The sequence below is a fragment of the Camellia sinensis genome, chromosome 13, assembly GCF_055761805.1.
Source record: "Camellia sinensis isolate YWXY chromosome 13, ASM5576180v1, whole genome shotgun sequence".
NCBI lineage: Eukaryota > Viridiplantae > Streptophyta > Magnoliopsida > Ericales > Theaceae > Camellia > Camellia sinensis.
The window spans coordinates 442895-460573 of record NC_138973.1 but is presented as its reverse complement, the minus strand read 5'-3'; the positions used below and the strand labels follow the sequence as shown (position 1 = coordinate 460573).

The following is a 17679-nucleotide window of genomic DNA, read 5'->3' as shown; positions in this document are numbered from 1 at the left end:
AAGGAAAATTTGAAAGCAAAATGAATTTGGGTAAACTTGTTATTGCTTTAGGAATGAGAATAGATGAATCTGTGGGACGAAAACCAGCTATTGAGAGAGCTAAGTAGTGGTATGGAGAGAGAGAGAGAGAGAGAGAGTTATCAATGAGAAGAAGAAGAAAAAAAAAAAAAAAATCTCCAAAACGACGTCGTTTTGGAGGGCGACAGGGACGCGCCGCAGGAAAGGGCGATGAGGATCCGGATTCGAGGAAAAAATGAACAACTATAGAAGGAATATTTGTAAAGTGGAATGTCATGTACCCTTTTAAGGAATGTTTTGAGAAGATAGTTAAAAGTTGACTTTTTAATTTTTTTTTTACTTTTTTTTTGTTTTTGTTTTTGTGAGAGAGGAAATGAATTAAAAGTTAGGAAGTAGCTTTTAATCCATTTCTCAAAATAGACCTAAGTGTAGGGTTAGTTCTTTATATAGTTATAGTGCCCTGCTCACGAAATTGTTGGTAAGGGAGCTTGTGTTGTGTGCTTCTTGATTGTAGTTGGCATAACTCAAGTCCTTAAGTTGATTATTCATATCTGCACATGCTGCTTGAACCATGTCTAATATTTTGAATACTCCTTCTCTAACTATTTCAGCATATGGAGACCACGATAAGGGTCATGTGACCTTCACTTAAGACGTTACGCTTGTGTCCTAATCTTTACTACTGCTTGGTTCTTGACTAGAACTGCAAACGAGCCGAGTTGAGCCGAGCTTTAGTATATTTGGCCTTGTTTATTAAGATTTTAACAAGTTCAAGCTTGAGTTGAATAAAAATTTAACGAACTAAGCTCGAGTTGAGTTGGCTTAGGCTCGACTCGAGCTCGAGCCTGTTCACGAGCCTTAACGAGCCAACAAATTTATAAATTCATACTTGCATGTGAAACTAAAGTTACAATTAATACTTTAATTATACAATTATATATATAATATATATAAACATACTAAAAAAAAGTCCATATTTTATTAAAATAATAATATCTCCTACCACTATTATATAAATGTACTATCTATAGTTAATTATTATTTACATTTATATTTTTTAATATATAAATAGCATATTTCTCTTATTTTTTATACATATTTTTATATTATTTAATATATAACTAATAAATATTAGATGAGCCAGTTAACGAACCGAGCTTACGAGCTGAACTTTAGAATATTTGGGCTTGTTTATTGAAAATTTAACGAGGTCGAACTCGAGCTCGAAAGCAAAGAAATATTAACGAACCGAGCTCGAACTCAAAGAAATATTGATTTGTCTACCATTTAATATGAGATTATAATTATGAACTTTCAACAACAGGTCCCGTATATGCCACCCCCTCCACTTTGTCAGTAGTGAAATACATCATTTGACTATAGTTTGGTGTCGAAGCCTTGCTAATTTTATATATGGGTTATTGTTTGTTTAGTGTGCGAGATTGGATTTTACGCTATTGAAATGAATTGGAGCTCTATGACTGAAATGGACAATTCAGTGGTTGAGATATGAAAAATCAAAGAACCAGTGAGAGTTGTCTGGTCAAGGTTGATCGGAAAACCTTTTAGATGCACAAATTAGGAGATGGGAGAGGAAAAAATGAATAACTATAGAAAGAATATTTGTAAAGTGGAATGTCATGTACCATTTTAAAGAATGTTTTGAGAAAATAGTTAAAAGTTGACTTTTTAAATTTTTTTGACTTTTTTTTTTTTTTTTTTTTTGTGAGAGAGGAAGTGGATTAAAAGTTAAGAAGTAGCTTTTAATCCATTTCTCAAAATAGACCTAAGTGTAGGGTTAGTTCTTTATATAGTTATAGTGCCTTGCTCACGAAATTGTTGGTAAGGGAGCTTGTGTTGTGTACCTCTTGATTGTGGTTGACATAACTCAAGTCCTTAAGTTGGTTATTCATGTCTGCACATGCTGCTTGAACCATGTCTAGTAATTTGAATACTATTTCTCTAACTATTTCAGAATATAGAGACCACAATAAGGGTCATGTGACTTTTACTTACGACGTCATGCCTGTGTCCTAATCTTTACTATTGCTTGGTTCTTTACTAGAGTTGCAAACGAGCCGAGTTGAACCGAGCTTTAGTATGCTTGGACTTGTTTATTAAGATTTTAACGAGTTCAAGTTTGAGTTGAATAAAAATTTAACGAATTAAGCTCGAGTTGAGTTGGCTTAGGCTCGACTCGAGCTCGAGCCTGTTCACAAGCCTTAATGAGCCAACAGATTTATAAATTCATACTTGCATGTGAAACTAAAGTTATAATTAAAACTTTAATTATACAATTATATATACAATACATACAAGCATAATAAAAAAAGTCCATATTTTATTAAAATAATAATATCTACTACCACTATTATATAAATGTACTATCTGTAGTTAACTATTATTTACATTTATATTTTTTTAATATATAAATAGCATATTTCTCTTATTTTTTATACATATTTTTATATTATTTAATAAATAACTAAACCGAGCTTACAAGCCGAACTTTAGAATGTTTAGACTTGTTTATTAAAAATTTAACGAGCTCGAACTCGAGCTCGAACGCAAAAAAATATTAACGAACCGAGTTCAAACAAGTTTTTACATAACTGAGCTTGAACCTGTTCACGAACGGCTCTGTTCATTTGCAGCCCTATTCTTGACCAAGCTGTAGCTCAGCCCTCTTTGGCATTAGGTCTCTTCAATGGGCTGAGTTTAGACAAATGACTTGTGTGGGCTTTTCTATTTGAGTGGGTTTGGCCCATGTGTTTGCATGGCTCTTGCCTTACGTATCTCAATTTCTTAGTTGGGTTCCACTTAAGATGGTGAATTCGACCTTTATGATCGGGCTATAACTTTCTGGGCCATCTGGCTGGGTTTGAGAGGTAGTTTCAACCCAATATCTGATCCACTTCGTTTAAGAGTAATGCTAAAGATCTAAAAAATTCTATCAAAAATTTTATCAAATATCTCACATGGTGTGAAACCCGACATTTGGTAAAACTTTTGGTAAAATTTTTGAAGCCTCTGCCATTTTTGTTCGTTTAATCTTATATCCCCTTCATTTAGCACTGTTATTATTTTACAATTTTGAAGCTTACTTTCAAGAGAAGATGGGTGGTCACATCTATGTATATGTCTATAATAGCCCCCCCCAAAAAAATTGATTCTTATTTTTAAAAAATCAATTACTGTGTTTGATTATAACTTTTTGAATTAAGTTTTTTAAAAATTGAATTAAAGATTTTTCATTTTTTTTTGTTTTTAGTGAATATTTTTTAAAATTTAAGCATTTTTTTTTTACATTTTTAGATGCACCTTACTTAGATGTATTTAAAAAGTAAAATATTTGTGAAAAAATATTTTTAAAAAAAGTAATAAATACACAAAAATATGAAAAATATATTGAATTTATTTTTTATTTTTTTGGGAATTTAGTGAATTTTTTAAAGATTTTTTTCACAAAAATTATATTTTTAAGTGTATTTATGTTACATATGTTTAAAAATTAAAAAAATTAGTAAAAATACAAAAATAAGAAAATTGAATTTTTTGAAAAGTGTTTTCAAAAAATTAACAAAGTGAATAATTATCATTTTTATTTTTTTTAAATCCAACAGAGTGAATGGAACTAAGAGCATCTCCAATGGAGCTCTTAAAACACTTGTCAAAGCTATAATTTAGCAATAGTGATAAAAAGTGAGTCTCTAATGGCTTGTTATTTTACTTGCCAAATATGGCATATGCCATATCTGTTCTCAAATTTGGCAAGTAAAATAGTAATTATCAAGCATGTCACATCAGTAAATATGAACATATTTGTGGCTCCAAATTCAGTTGAAAAAACATAATTGAAACAATAGAAAACCAAGTAATTTTTTAAATTTAATTTTTATATTTAATTTTTCAAATTGAATTATATATATATATTTTTTCTAATTTTTCTAATTTTTTTCATTTTTTATATTTGTTTAGTCATGAATAATATAAATATATAATTTTTTTTACAACTAGTTAAAAAAGGGTCATAAAATAAAAAAAATAAACAAAAATAAAATCACAAAAAAACATATATCCAAACAACACCTACAAATTTGGAAGGAAAGTTAGTTGAGAATTGCCAAAATAGCAAGTGACCATTGGAGCACCATTGCTATAATTCGACAAAATAGCACTATTTATTGCCAAATTATAGCAATAACAATGGTATTATAACAACAACCATTGGAGATGCTCTAAGAAAATGCATAGAAATTTGAACGATACAGTGCAATTCATTATCATGTTAGAGCATCTCCAATAGAGCTCGCAAAAAACTTGCCAAAGCTATAATACAGTAATAGTAATAAAAAGTGGGTCTCAAATGTTTTGCCATTTTACTTGCGAAAGATGTCATATGCCATATCTGTTATCAAATTTGGTAAGTAAAATAACAATTATCAAACATGCCACATCAGCAAATACGAACATATTTGTGGCTCCAAATTCAGTTGAAAAAACAGAGTTGAAATAGTAGAAAACAAAGTAATTTTTCAAATTTAAATTTTCTATTTAATTTTTCAAATTGAATAATATTTATTTATTTTTTTCTAATTTTTCTAATTTTTTTATATTTGTCTAGTCGGGAATAATATAAATATATAATTTTTTTACAAATAATTAAAAAAAGGTCATAAAAGATAAAAAATAAACAAAAATAAAATCACAAAAAACTTATATCTAAACAGTACTTACAAACTTGGAGGGAAAGTTGGTTGAGAATTGCTAAAATAGCAAGTGATCATTGGAGTACTATTACTATAATTTGACAAAATAGTACTATTCATTGCCAAATTATAATAATAACAATGGTATTATAATAACAACCATTAGAGATGCTCTTACCTACGAAAGTACAGACAAAATTGAAAAGTTTTGATAATTTATTAAAATGAAGTTTTTTTGTAAGTTTGGGCGGAAAAAAAAAAGAATACATATTTGAAAGAAAAATGTTTGGGGGCCCTAATTCTGTGGCTCAAATGTGGCTCAAATGGCCAAAACGACGTCGTTTTGGCCATTTTGATGTTGTTTTGTACTCAAAACGACGTCGTTTTGGCCATTTGAGCCACATTTGAGCCACAAAATTTGGGCCCTCTACCATTGCTCTATTTGAAAATATTAGCAACAGTTACATTTAATGATTGATGAACTATTTTCAGTTTTGACAGTTTCATTTGATCGGACTCTTTTAAATTTTACAGAAATATAAGCTGTAAATTGATTACTAGGAAAAGGGTTGTGTTTAAACACGACAATCAATGGCGTTAAGCAAGATATATACCGTGCATAACTGCACATACAGACATGGAGTTTTTTTTGGGGAAGAAGCTAAAAAAATTAATTTTTTGATATTTTAATATGTTTACAAAAAAATAAAAATAAAGAAAAAGTTAAAAAATCAACTTTTTAAGTCATAAAAGTCACTTAAAAAAATAAAAAAAGTCAAAAAATTAACTTCCCAAAACACCAATGATTTGAAAAGTTATTATTTTAGTAGATTATTTTAGTAAATTAAAGTTATTTTTGCCAAACACTTCATAGACGACGTGTCGAATACAAAACGAAATATATATACAGTATAAAATAAAAAAAAGACTGTTACGTTTCGCCCAATTTTTTGACTGTTTGTTTGCTCGTCTGGCTGCCTTTGCCTGCCTCTCATTTCATTTGGTTAGGGCGGGAAGTAGAATTCACCCAAATTGTAATTGTAAACCAACACCCCCCCCCCCCCCCCCCCCCCCAAGACAGAGACAGTCTACTACTATTTTCTCTCTTACCACTCTCTCTCTAGGGTTTTCACAAATTCGAATTCTTCTGTTTCAAATTCTAGGGCTTGTCTGCTCGGGTCTGGAATCAAAGATGAGTCATCGAAAGGGCTGCAAGGTGTGGGTCGAAGATAGAGACTTGGCTTGGGTTGCTGCCGAAGTCGTTGATTTTGTAGGCAAACAAGTTCAACTCCTCACTGCTTCTGGGAAGAAGGTGACCTCCTACCCTATATATATGATCTCCTATTCCTTTTTATTTATTTAAATTTTCATCTGTTTGTTTCCCGAGAAAACCAAGGAAAACAGCGAGGAGCAAAGTGTTTGAAAATGTGAATAAAACTTAAATTAACTAATTTATTTTATTTTGTATATATTTGTTTTGCTCAGTCCTTTTTTTTTTTTTTTTTTTCTGTTGAAGGAAACTGAACCAAACGAAATAGTATGATGTACGTTCTGGAATATGACAGTTTTGTTTTGATAATACTGTTTCTGTAGGTTTTGGTTTTTCCTGCCAAGTTGTTTCCGAGGGACGCAGATGCGGACCATGGTGGAGTCGACGATATGACGAAACTGACTTACCTGAATGAACCTGGAGTTCTCGACAACCTGGAGAGGAGATATGCTCTTAATGAAATATATGTAAGTGCATTCTCTACGTGAGCTGTTTTCCATTGCCCTGGAGCTGTTTTTTTTTTTTTTCTTTCTAAGATGATGCTTTAAACAATTCATATATACGAAAGAAAACAATATAAGTTGATTTTAACACATATAGGCCATGTTTGTTTGGGTGTACATGTGCCTAGGATTGGACATAGTCCAACAAAATTATTAATCTGATGTTTGGTTAAAAAATTTAAGTACGGACCAACAATCCGGATATGTATCCCACATAAGATGGACTATTCAATTCCACATAGGGGATGTGATATAAACTGGGATAGTAAGTGTAAGTCTGGACTAACTTATCAAATGACCATAATAGAGGTATTATGGTCAATATATTGGATGTCCCATATCCTGTCATATTCTATCCATTCCAATCCCCTTAAACAAACATCGGATTTGATAATATTTTGTTAATCCCTTCTTATAATGCTAACTCAATCCAAATATAGGATAAGATACACAATCCAAAGAGATTTTTAGTCCCAAGATTATTAGTCATGTGAATGCTAATCCAACCTAATCCAGTCTGTCCAAGCAAACATGGCCATAGTTTTTAATCATGACAGACATGATTAGTCGTCTAATTGGGAAGATATTTGCCTTCATCGTACGAGATGTCAGTTTCAATCCTATTAACCATGAGATTCTTTAAAGATTAAGTGCTCTTAGAAGTTGTATTAAGACATTTCTAAACATGAAGAGGAGTTAAAAAGGGGATCAAAATCTATTGAACCCAACAATTACTTAGGCTTTTGCTTCTGTTCAATGCATAATGACTGAAGCTCCTCATGTTAAACATATTTTATTGTCTTGAAAGAATTATGCTTACTTGTTTTTAGTACAAGTAGCTGCACGGCTCGCTATGACTTTTCAATATAATGCATATGTATCATGTTTGTGGATAATCTTCTGTATATTATATATATTGCATAGAGTAACAATAACATGTTTGTCATTCTAAATTCTCAAATCAACAACATACCAATGACAACTACAATTTTACGACGATTTCAAGAATAAAATTTAAATTCGCATAAACGACAAAACCTATGCCCAACTCAAGCCCCAGTTCATATAAGTTCTCGTTGCCGATGTGCTACTGTGGTGTAGATGGTATGGAGGGGTTATTTTGCTAGTTGCTTCTTCTACTAGTTGAATAGCTTGATATACATTGTTGGGCCCATTTCTTAGCAGTTTAAGCTCTTGGGACTTAGTGACTTAACCCTACCACTGTGTGGTTCCTCTTCGAGCAGGGTGGTTACAACCTCTTGTATTTTGTCTCAATTTTCCATTGCTTATGGCTGTCATCCTCTTCTTTTGGTCTAATTTTGCTTCACTACTCAATAGGTGGGTCTATATGGGGTTACCTCCTTATTCTTTTTATCAATTGATTTGCCTTATGATAATTTCAAGTATAAAATTTAAGTTGGCATAAACACATGATTCGATCAAAAGAATTAGTAACAATCAAAATATATGGTCCACGACATTAAGGTGAAACACAGAATGGACTTCGGATTATGGAGTATAGTGACTTTGCTGCAACGAGAGATTTGCAAATGCTGAAGAAAGCATGAATTGGATCCTTGACTCCTTTTATAGCTGTCTTCACTTCCTCTACCAGATTGAAGATTGCCAACACTACGGTCTTGCTTGTCTTTCCTACTCATAACAGTAAGGGTAAAAGAATTATAAAAAATATATAAATTTAAAAATGGAAGTCCAACTCGCAAACATAACATCTTAAAAACCAGGACTAGTCGGGTTAAAGGAATTTTTATAGGATCTATCCATCTGTAAGATCATCTAATGGGACTTAACACCAATTACTTTTCCATATATTTTTCATTTTAATTATGTCACCAAAGTCCACCTGGTAGTTTCAACCAGGCGAGCACTTTGATACAGTCATACTCACTGTAGTAAATGTATTGTAGAAATTTAATGTATAAAGAGAAATAGAGAATTGTATTATTGATTGATATAATGTTATGGTTACAATGATTCCTATATATAGGAGAGGGTGAGTGTGTAGTAGGTGAGGAGTAGGTGAAGTGGAGGTGGTAGTGGTGTAGTGGGTTAGGTTTAGTGGAGTAGGTGAGGTGGTAGTGGTGTAGTGGGTTAGGTTTAGTGGAGTAGGTTTAAGTGGGTGAAAGTTTAGTGGAGTAGGTGAGGTGGTAGTGGTGTAGTGGGTTAGGTTTAGTGGAGTAGGTTTAAGTGGATGAAGTAGGTGGAGAGTAGGTGGATTTTAACAGCCCCCCGCAAACTCAAGGGGGATAGGAACTAACCAACTTGAGTTTGGAGAGAGTAACAAAATAAGAAAATACATAAAAATAAAAGAGGATAGGTGACACTGTATGGTCGTGTCAGACCATTGGTGAAGACACTGGATGGTGGTGTCATAACGTTGTAGAGGACACTGTATGGGGATGTCATAACGTTGTAGATGACACTGTATGGTGGTGTCATAACGGTGTAGAGGACACTGGATGGCGGTGTCAGACCGATGTAGAAGACAGTTTATGGGGTCATGTCGGACCGTTGTAGCAGATAATGCTGTGACAGTTGTTGTGACAGTTGTTGTGACAGTTTACGGAGTCTTGCTGGACCCTTGTAGAAACTAACCGGAATCAATGTCGGGACAGTTTACAGAGTCTTGTCGGACCCATAAAGGAGCTAACCGGAATCAATGTCGGGACAGTTTTACAGAGTCTTGTCGGACCCATAAAGGAGCTAACCGGAATCAATGTCAGGACAGTTTACAGAGTCTTGTCGGACCCATGAAGGAGCTAACCGGAATCAATGTCGGGACAGTTTACAGAGTCTTGTCGGACCCTTAAAAAGTCGCACCCTCAAAAGGTGTGCCCAATCCATAAAAAGGCGTGCCATCAAAAAGCGTGCCCAATTCATAAAAAGATGTGCCATCAAAAGGCGTGCCATCAAAAGGCGCGCCCACTTCATCAAAAGACGTGCCCGACAGAATGCGTCGAGCCATCAAAAGGGGCGCCGGACACGCGGCGATGCACGTGATTGACAGAGCGCGTGTCGGCCTCGTCGTCTCTGTCTTTATAAACCAAAGCGAAGTCTGAGGCTTGGAAGCATAACAAACCAGTTGAAACCTCTTCGTTCTCTGTAACATTCTGTAACCAACCCTTCTCTGAAACACTCAGCAACCCAAAAATATGGCTTCTTCTTCCCGTTCAGCTACCCAGAACATAGCCTCTTCTTCCCGTGGTTTGCTCACTCTCTTTCCCGACCTCAACGAGTCAACAAGAGAGATAACTGGAGCGGTGGCCTGTGAACCTCAACCAAACACCTCTGGTTTTGCTCCGTTGAACTTTCCGATGCGGTCGGTGGAGCAAAAAATGGCAGTGCAAACGGATATTGAAGCTAATTAGTATACATTGAAGTCCTGTGTTGAAACTATGACTGCGGTCACAAACTTGTCGCACCGGCTGCAGAGTAGGACAAATGAGGTGCAGCAGTTAAACGCCCAACTGGCTCTGCTCCAACGCATGTATAAGGATGCGCGAGCAGAGATAAGTGTGCTAAAGGCGGAAAATAAGGAGCTGAAGCGGAAGGCCACCGTGATGTTCCGATTTGGAGGTCCACCATATGCTGTAGTGGAGGAGCAGAGAGGAGTGAATGTGCTTGGTGGATTAGGAAGCACAGAGGCAGCACCGTCAAGGACCACCCAGGACGGAGGCAAGAAGAAAAGACCGGCGGATGAGTAGAGAAGAAAAATCCCACTGTGGGTGTGGTAGTTTTGTTTTTGTTTGTGGGTTTTTTTTTTTTTTTGTTTTTTTTGATGTAAAAGTGTGATCAGGGTTGATCCCTTGATATGAATAAAATGAGTTTGGTGTGCAGTTTCGTCTTCTTCCGGTTTTTTTTTTTTTTGTGTAAAAAATAAAAAATAAAAGGAAAGAAAACAAGAGATAAAGAAAATAGATAAAAAGAATTGGTAGATGGATTATATGAAAAAACATTAGTGTGGGAAATGAAATAAAATAAAATAAAGAGTTGAAAAAAAAAACAGAGGTGGGTGAATAATATAAAAATAAAAAGAAATGAAAAGAGGGGGACAAAAGTTGGTGTCTGGTGTGATGATAAAGAAATAAGAAAAGAGGGGGACAAAAGTTGGGTGAGTAAAGATATTAAAAAGAAAGTGAGTGGTATCCATGTTGGGTGAGTAAAAAAAATGTTCTCCTCATAAGAAAAGGAAGTGAGTGGGTCTAGTGTGTCTTTACCTTTCAAAACTCAAAGCTTCCGAAAAAAAAAAGAGAGAGTCAGTGCATAGAGAGAGAGAGAGAGGTTCGTAGCCCCTCTCCATTTGTGCTGGGTTTGCTGAGAGAGAGAAGAGAGAAAATCAGTTTGTGTACTTTAGACACAAGATGTTGATGCTAATGGTCAGGCTTAGCTTCCAGATCCATTTGGAATATTCTCTTCTTGTTTCATGGTTGCAACCAGTAGACAGAATCACTATCATCACTGCCAAACCAGCGCATGCTGCGTTCCCAATCACTGAGAGGGGCTGCCACACTGAAGGCAAGGCTGGAAAAGGGGTATGGAGCTACAAGTATATCCCTGACTGACGAACAGGTTGAAGAAGCAAATGTCTCAATAGCATTGAACTTTGTTTCTAAAGGGGGCGAGCTTCTTAAACGCACCAGGAAAGGAGCTCTCCACTGGAAGCAAGTTTCTATCAACATAAATTCAAATTGGCAGGTGGTAGCTAAAATGAAAAGCAAGCACATGGCGGGAACATTCACAAAGAAAAACAAGTGTTGCCGTGTCGTCACCTTTGTCAATGTTCAGAATGTGTAGAAAAGAAACGGAATAGATTAAGGTCCGGCGGACGGCTAAGGTGAGGTTGCCGCCCGCCGGTGAAGCGAAAAATATTAGGTTCTAAACCTGCTCTGATACCATGTAGAAATTTAATGTATAAAGAGAAATAGAGAATTGTATTATTGATTGATATAATGTTATGGTTACAATGATTCCTATATATAGGAGAGGGTGAGTGTGTAGTAGGTGAGGAGTAGGTGAAGTGGAGGTGGTAGTGGTGTAGTGGGTTAGGTTTAGTGGAGTAGGTGAGGTGGTAGTGGTGTAGTGGGTTAGGTTTAGTGGAGTAGGTTTAAGTGGGTGAAGGTTTAGTGGAGTAGGTGAGGTGGTAGTGGTGTAGTGGGTTAGGTTTAGTGGAGTAGGTTTAAGTGGATGAAGTAGGTGGAGAGTAGGTGGATTTTAACATGTATATTCTCTCAGTACCACTAGTGTAAAGAAGTGGCATCTCCTTAATTTAACTATGGGATTCCTGCAACATTTGGTTTATAATTTTTTACTGTTCTATGTGCCTTTAACCTGGCATTTACATGAGTTTGTTCGTTTTATGTCTTGAATAGACATACACAGGAAGTATCTTGATTGCTGTTAATCCTTTCACGAAGCTTCCTCATCTTTATAATGTGCATATGATGGAGCAGTATAAGGGAGCTCCTTTTGGCGAGCTAAGCCCCCATGTTTTTGCTGTGGCTGACGCATCTTACAGGTTTGTGAACTTTCCTTGGTTCTATTGACGGTGAGTGGTATACATTTCAGTAAGTGGTTTAGTTGGTTCTTTTATCCAGGGCAATGATAAACGAGGGTAGAAGCCAATCTATATTGGTTAGTGGAGAAAGTGGGGCTGGAAAAACTGAGACAACAAAGTTAATTATGCAGTATCTTACTTATGTTGGTGGCCGTGCTGCTGGTGACGATAGAACAGTTGAACAACAAGTCCTCGAAGTAAGATTACACTTAAGTTGATCAGATCCATATGTACAGACATAATAGTTATGTACAGCCATATTTATTTGAATTTGAATAAAATACAGGTAACTGCTTGATATGTTTGTCTGTAAGTGAAGTAAGTTAAAAAACAGGTTTCCTTTATATTGTTGGGGAAATTGCAAGATAGTGGGAAGTAGTTAAATTATTTACCAAAAGATGGGGGGTGCAACTTTTGTTGTGGTTTTTTTTGCACAGAAAAAGTTGCACTCGCCATGTGTTTGTAGTTATTTTTGATCTTCTACACTGATTTGTAATTTCCCCTATATTGTTCATCTCCTATTTCTCTACTAAGAAGATTTGTCACAGAATGATTTCTTTCGACCTTAGTTTCATGTCTAACTTCTTAATTATGGACATTTGTTGTAAATATTATTATTCTTGCCCTTTTTTTTCCCATTCTTTTCTGTCGTAAATCTTGACCAACCAACATTCAACGATTACGTTACTAATATTTGTTTCTAATTGATTCAGTCAAATCCGCTTTTGGAGGCATTTGGTAATGCAAGAACTGTTAGAAATGACAACTCAAGGTGGGTTAAAGTTTTTTTTTTATATAGTTCAATTTTTTGTTTCTTGCAGCTTTAATCTGATAATCTAGTGCTAGTTTTACTCTTCTCATAGAAGCTTAGCAATAAGCTTCGTATTTTTGTAAAATGCCCTTCTCTTTGACCGTCTTATGATCATATGCTTTCAAGCACGGACACCGCTTTGGAGGTCACGGACTTGTGTCTGTCACATGTCATACACGGACATGCTTGGACATGCTCTGGACATGTGTCAGACGCGTTGGGATACTGGGGACACTTTGAGGTGGCCATGCTGCAATACGTTGGGGACCCATTTTTTAAATTTTATATTTATTTTTTTCACTAGAATAGCATACTAGAATTTGATAAGAATAAATATTTAACATAGAATAAATATATAATATTAAAAAATATTACATATAATAATTATATAAAATTATATGCTTCGCAAGTGTCCTTGACATATCATGTCTTACATTTTTGCCGTGTTCGTGCTTCTTAGATCACATGTGTACTATTTACTTTTATCCACTCCATTGCTTTTCATTCTCTCCTTAAATTCAGTCTATTGCGTCCCAATGGAGATGTCTTATTGTATTTGTTTAATTTTTTTTTTTTTTTTGTGGTGTTTTTTTGGGTTACTTTTAAGTGTACTGTTGAAGTTTCAATATTAAGTAGACTCCATTTACACCTGTAGTTGGGCATCTAGATCCCATACCTGCCTTGTCATCAATTTGTATCAACACTTCAACCCAAAATAAAAAAGGAAAAAAAAGTCATTCCTTAAGATTCTCTCTCTCTCTCTCTCTCACACACACACACACACACACACACACTCATGCATGCATGCACGAGCTCGCGCACACAGCCTAATTGAACCTCAGTGTCACCCTTCTAGAATGACCACCTTCACTTCCTACCAGAATCACTACTTGTCGCTAGCAGCATTTCTGCCTTCACTTAATCAAGTTGTATCATTTTGTGATTTTGATGCATGTATCTCCTACACCAACATGTGTTGTGGGCACATGGGCAATGATGCGCGACTAACACGTTTGCATAAGACCGACACGTGTTAGGCTCTAAGGGACACATATACTGCCTTTGTAACCAGTGATACTAAAAAACTTTTAGGCTTTGCAAAATGTCAAGTTTGCTTTGGTGTCACGGAGTTCACCATGAGGCTCTTTACTGTAGTAGTTCACTGCGGGTCCTGTTGCTGTGATAGTGATTCTGTTTGCCTTCTTAACAATGGCAGTCTAGCCATCAATGCACTACTCAAGTGCTTAAGCCAAGTGGCAGGACTTGGGCATGCTGATGACTTTGACATGCACCATGGGACCTGGAGTTATAGTGGCTTGGAGGCTAGAGGCAAAAGTTTCACCTGGCGTGATACTCTGTATATATTGCTGCCTTAGGCCAAATCTTAACAACCTTCCTAACAATGGTTGTCTTGCATTTAAAGTTACTTGTACGTCATCTACTTGAGAGGTCATCCTTGAGTCCTAAGCTCCGTACTTGAGATCTTGTACTCCGCTTCCTCTCTCTCTTAGTCGGACAGCTTCACCTCTCTTGTTGCTGCCCTCTTGGTCCTTGGTGTTTGGCATGTCTTACTAAATGAGTTTTAAAAAAAACAAGATTACAGGATGCTAAGAATTTGGTATTTTGTTTTCTCAATAAACACAGCCCAAGGAACTCTTTGTATGTATAGATATTTTCAAAGATACAACTGTACAAATGAACGTTACAGAATACTGGCAAGATGACAGAAATTGCTATTACATAATTAGAGGGATATGCTAGTAGAAATACTCTTTATATGGAACCTTTCATAGTCTTGCATTTTGCAAAAGGATGAATGAACATAACAGATTTAGTGGAGTTTTTCTGTGGCATGTGAATCTCAAGGATTTGTATCTTTTACAAACCCCCACAAGCAAAGTGTGGAAGTGATCGACAAGACGACACACTGAGCTTGGAACTGAGAAAGGAGAAGTGAGACTTCAACAAAGTTTTAGTAAATAACTTAGCAATTTGAAGTTTGGAAGTCACAAATTGAAATCTTAATAAACCAGCAACTGCTTTTTTGCGGATGGAGTGATAATGAGGAGCTATGTGTTTGGTGCGGGCATGGAAAATTGGATTTGCTGACATGAAGATGGCACTTCAGTTATCACGTAATGTAGTTGTAGGATTGTGTAAAGGGTTGAGAACATTTAGGAGGAGGTAACTAAGTCAAGTAACTTCAGCAGCGGTAAGAGCTAAGGATCAATATTTTGATTTAGTACTGGAGCAAGTAACAATGGGTACCACGAAATAATCAGTTCAGGCTCATATGTACCGCAAGTGGTTTTCTATGCAAGCCAGTATACTAGGTGTAACTGACTCAGTGGCTCCAAAATCCAATTCGCTACAACTAGGCTTGTATTTAAAACCATGACAGTGCTCTCTAGGCAAAAAACGTTAGTATCTTTATTTTGCCTATGCCTTGTTGCGATTGCATTTATGTTCCCCTGCATAAATGAATAAATTTGGTTTAATACTAACTTATGCAGTTTGGTGATATTATGTTGATTTGCTTAACAGGGTTGGCACTTGACATCTTGCTTTTAAAAGAGAATCATTCTTGCTTAGTTTTTAACTTCTTAGTTTGCTCTTGTAGTCGATTCGGCAAGTTTGTTGAGATCCAGTTTGATGCAAATGGTAGAATATCTGGTGCTGCAATTAGAACTTATCTGCTGGAACGATCCCGTGTAGTTCAGATAACAGATCCTGAGAGGAATTATCACTGTTTTTATCAACTGTGTGCATCTGGAAGGGTAATCTCTTCGCCCTTTTGCGCTCTCATTTCATTTATGTTTATTTATGTATATTAACTGAATAGAACTATTCATCATGATGCTCGAATGATTATATGTTCTTGTCCTAATTTGAAGATGAGAAATCCTTGTATTGTGATGATTGATGTATATACTTATATATATGTATGGTTAAATTACAGTTTACCCCGTTTGTTTTTAGGCAAAAAACATGATGCCCCTTGAACTTTGATTTGTGACAATGAACTCCCCTGCGGTTAATACCAATATGTAAAAATGGATAGGGTGGTTCTATTCTTATACCATAGAAAATCGCAGTACACACTGAACAAAAGTCAAATGTTTGGACATAAATTTTCGAACAAAAATGAATTGTTCATATATACATTCTGTTCAATAGTTTATATCTAAATAACTATTTTTGATTTGGTAGTTTTTGTCCGTTCATTTAACTTTTATTTGGAAGTTTATATCTGAACGGCATAAATAGTGTGTACTGAGCTTTTTGTGGTGTGGGAATAGAATTTCTCAAATGGATGGTTGCAATGACGAAATTAAAAAGACAAAAATAACCTTCCTTTTCTTCTATTGTTCTTTCTTCTTCTCTCTTTATTTGTTATTGTTGTTACTGTTAGCATATTATATTAAGTGATATTATATTAGCCGAAAGGTAGCCGAAAGATACACTAGGGTCTGTCTGTAATCATTTTATGCACTCAGGGATAGCACTCAGGGGGATCATCTTGTAATTGCATTTCTTGTAAACCCTAATCTTAATCTATAAATAGGGGGTGATATTCTATCATTCCCCAAGCTGGTTACCCAAGCTTCATGGTATCAGAGCTACACCTCTAGGGTTAGGGTTCAAAACGTACCTAGTTGGATCATCTACTGGGTTGATCTCCTTCAGCCGTCCTCTGCTTCATCTTCGTCCCTCCGCTCGTCTGCTTCGTCTTCATCTTCGTCTGCTCGTCTGCTTCGTCTCTGCTTCGTCTGCTCGTCTGCTTCGTCTGCTCGTCTGCTCGTCGTCCTCATCTCCCTCGCCTTCCGCCATCGCCCTCGTCGTCCTCATCTCCCTCGCCTTCGTCACTCTGGTATCTCACACCCTTGATATATATAAATATATGTATATATATGCTGATATATATTAATATAACCTGATCATATATATTTATATATATAAATACATGTTTATATAAATAAATCAATATATATATATATATAACCCAAAAAAAAAAAAAAAAAAAAAAAAAAAAAACAAACAAAAAAAAAACAAACAAAAAAAAAAAAAGGAAAAAAAGAAAAAAAAGAAAAAAAAGAAGAAGAATGGTTTCTTAATTTTTTTTTTTTTTTTTGTTTTGTCTTTCTAGTAGTCATTGTGCCTGTTATCTCACTACCACCTTCCGGGTTTGTGATTATCACTAGTTTTGTTGCGGGTTCGGTAGTATTGTATCCATGACAGATTCCACCAGTGTGTCTCCTTCTTCTCAAACACCAAAGAGTGAGAGTCCCATTCTACCTACTACCATGACTGAGAACCCCAACCCTAGTCTGAAAATCACCACCTCTCTAAGTGGTTTGTGTCCATGGATGTCACTTTCTTTGAATCCCAGTCCTATTTCTTGTCCTCTCCGGTGTCACCGTCCTCATTTCCGGGGGAGCCTTGGTGTGAAGTGAGTCCTGTGCCTCCTATGGAAGAACCAGTTGTTCTTGCACCACCCGCTACTACTGTGCCTCCTATGGAAGAACCAGTTGTTCTTGCACCACCCGCTACTACTGTGCTTCCTATGGAGGAACCAGTTGTTCTTGCACCACCCTCTTCTACTGGGACTCTAGAACCCACTGTCACCAAGAATACGGATGGGCATGTTTATGTCCGGGACATAGACAGAAAACAAGTTAACTGGATACACGGGACCGTTTCTGCTACCCCACTGCCATCTCCTGCTTCTGATGAGAGTCGAGGTAACTTTGAATCTCTCGAGTCCATTGATCTTGATATTCCTATTGCCAAGA

General features: G+C 35.8%; 1 protein-coding gene across 4 annotated transcripts in view; it reads left to right on the top strand.

Annotated features, from left to right (window-relative positions):
- Positions 1-5663: 5663 nt before the first annotated feature.
- XI-I (myosin) overlaps positions 5664-17679 on the top strand; it is an 88031-nt gene continuing 76015 nt past the window's right edge. For 2 of the 4 annotated variants that reach the window (XM_082901106.1, XM_082901105.1), the window contains exons 1-6: positions 5664-6039; positions 6321-6464; positions 11891-12036; positions 12116-12272; positions 12789-12847; positions 15507-15663. In XM_082901106.1, the coding sequence (XP_082757232.1) occupies positions 5920-6039; positions 6321-6464; positions 11891-12036; positions 12116-12272; positions 12789-12847; positions 15507-15663 (783 nt within the window). In that variant the 5' untranslated portion in view covers positions 5664-5919. Of the gene's footprint in view, positions 6040-6320; positions 6465-11890; positions 12037-12098; positions 12273-12788; positions 12848-15506; positions 15664-17679 lie in introns of all 4 variants that reach the window. The other 2 variants (XM_082901108.1, XM_082901107.1) reach the window with 1 other exon arrangement.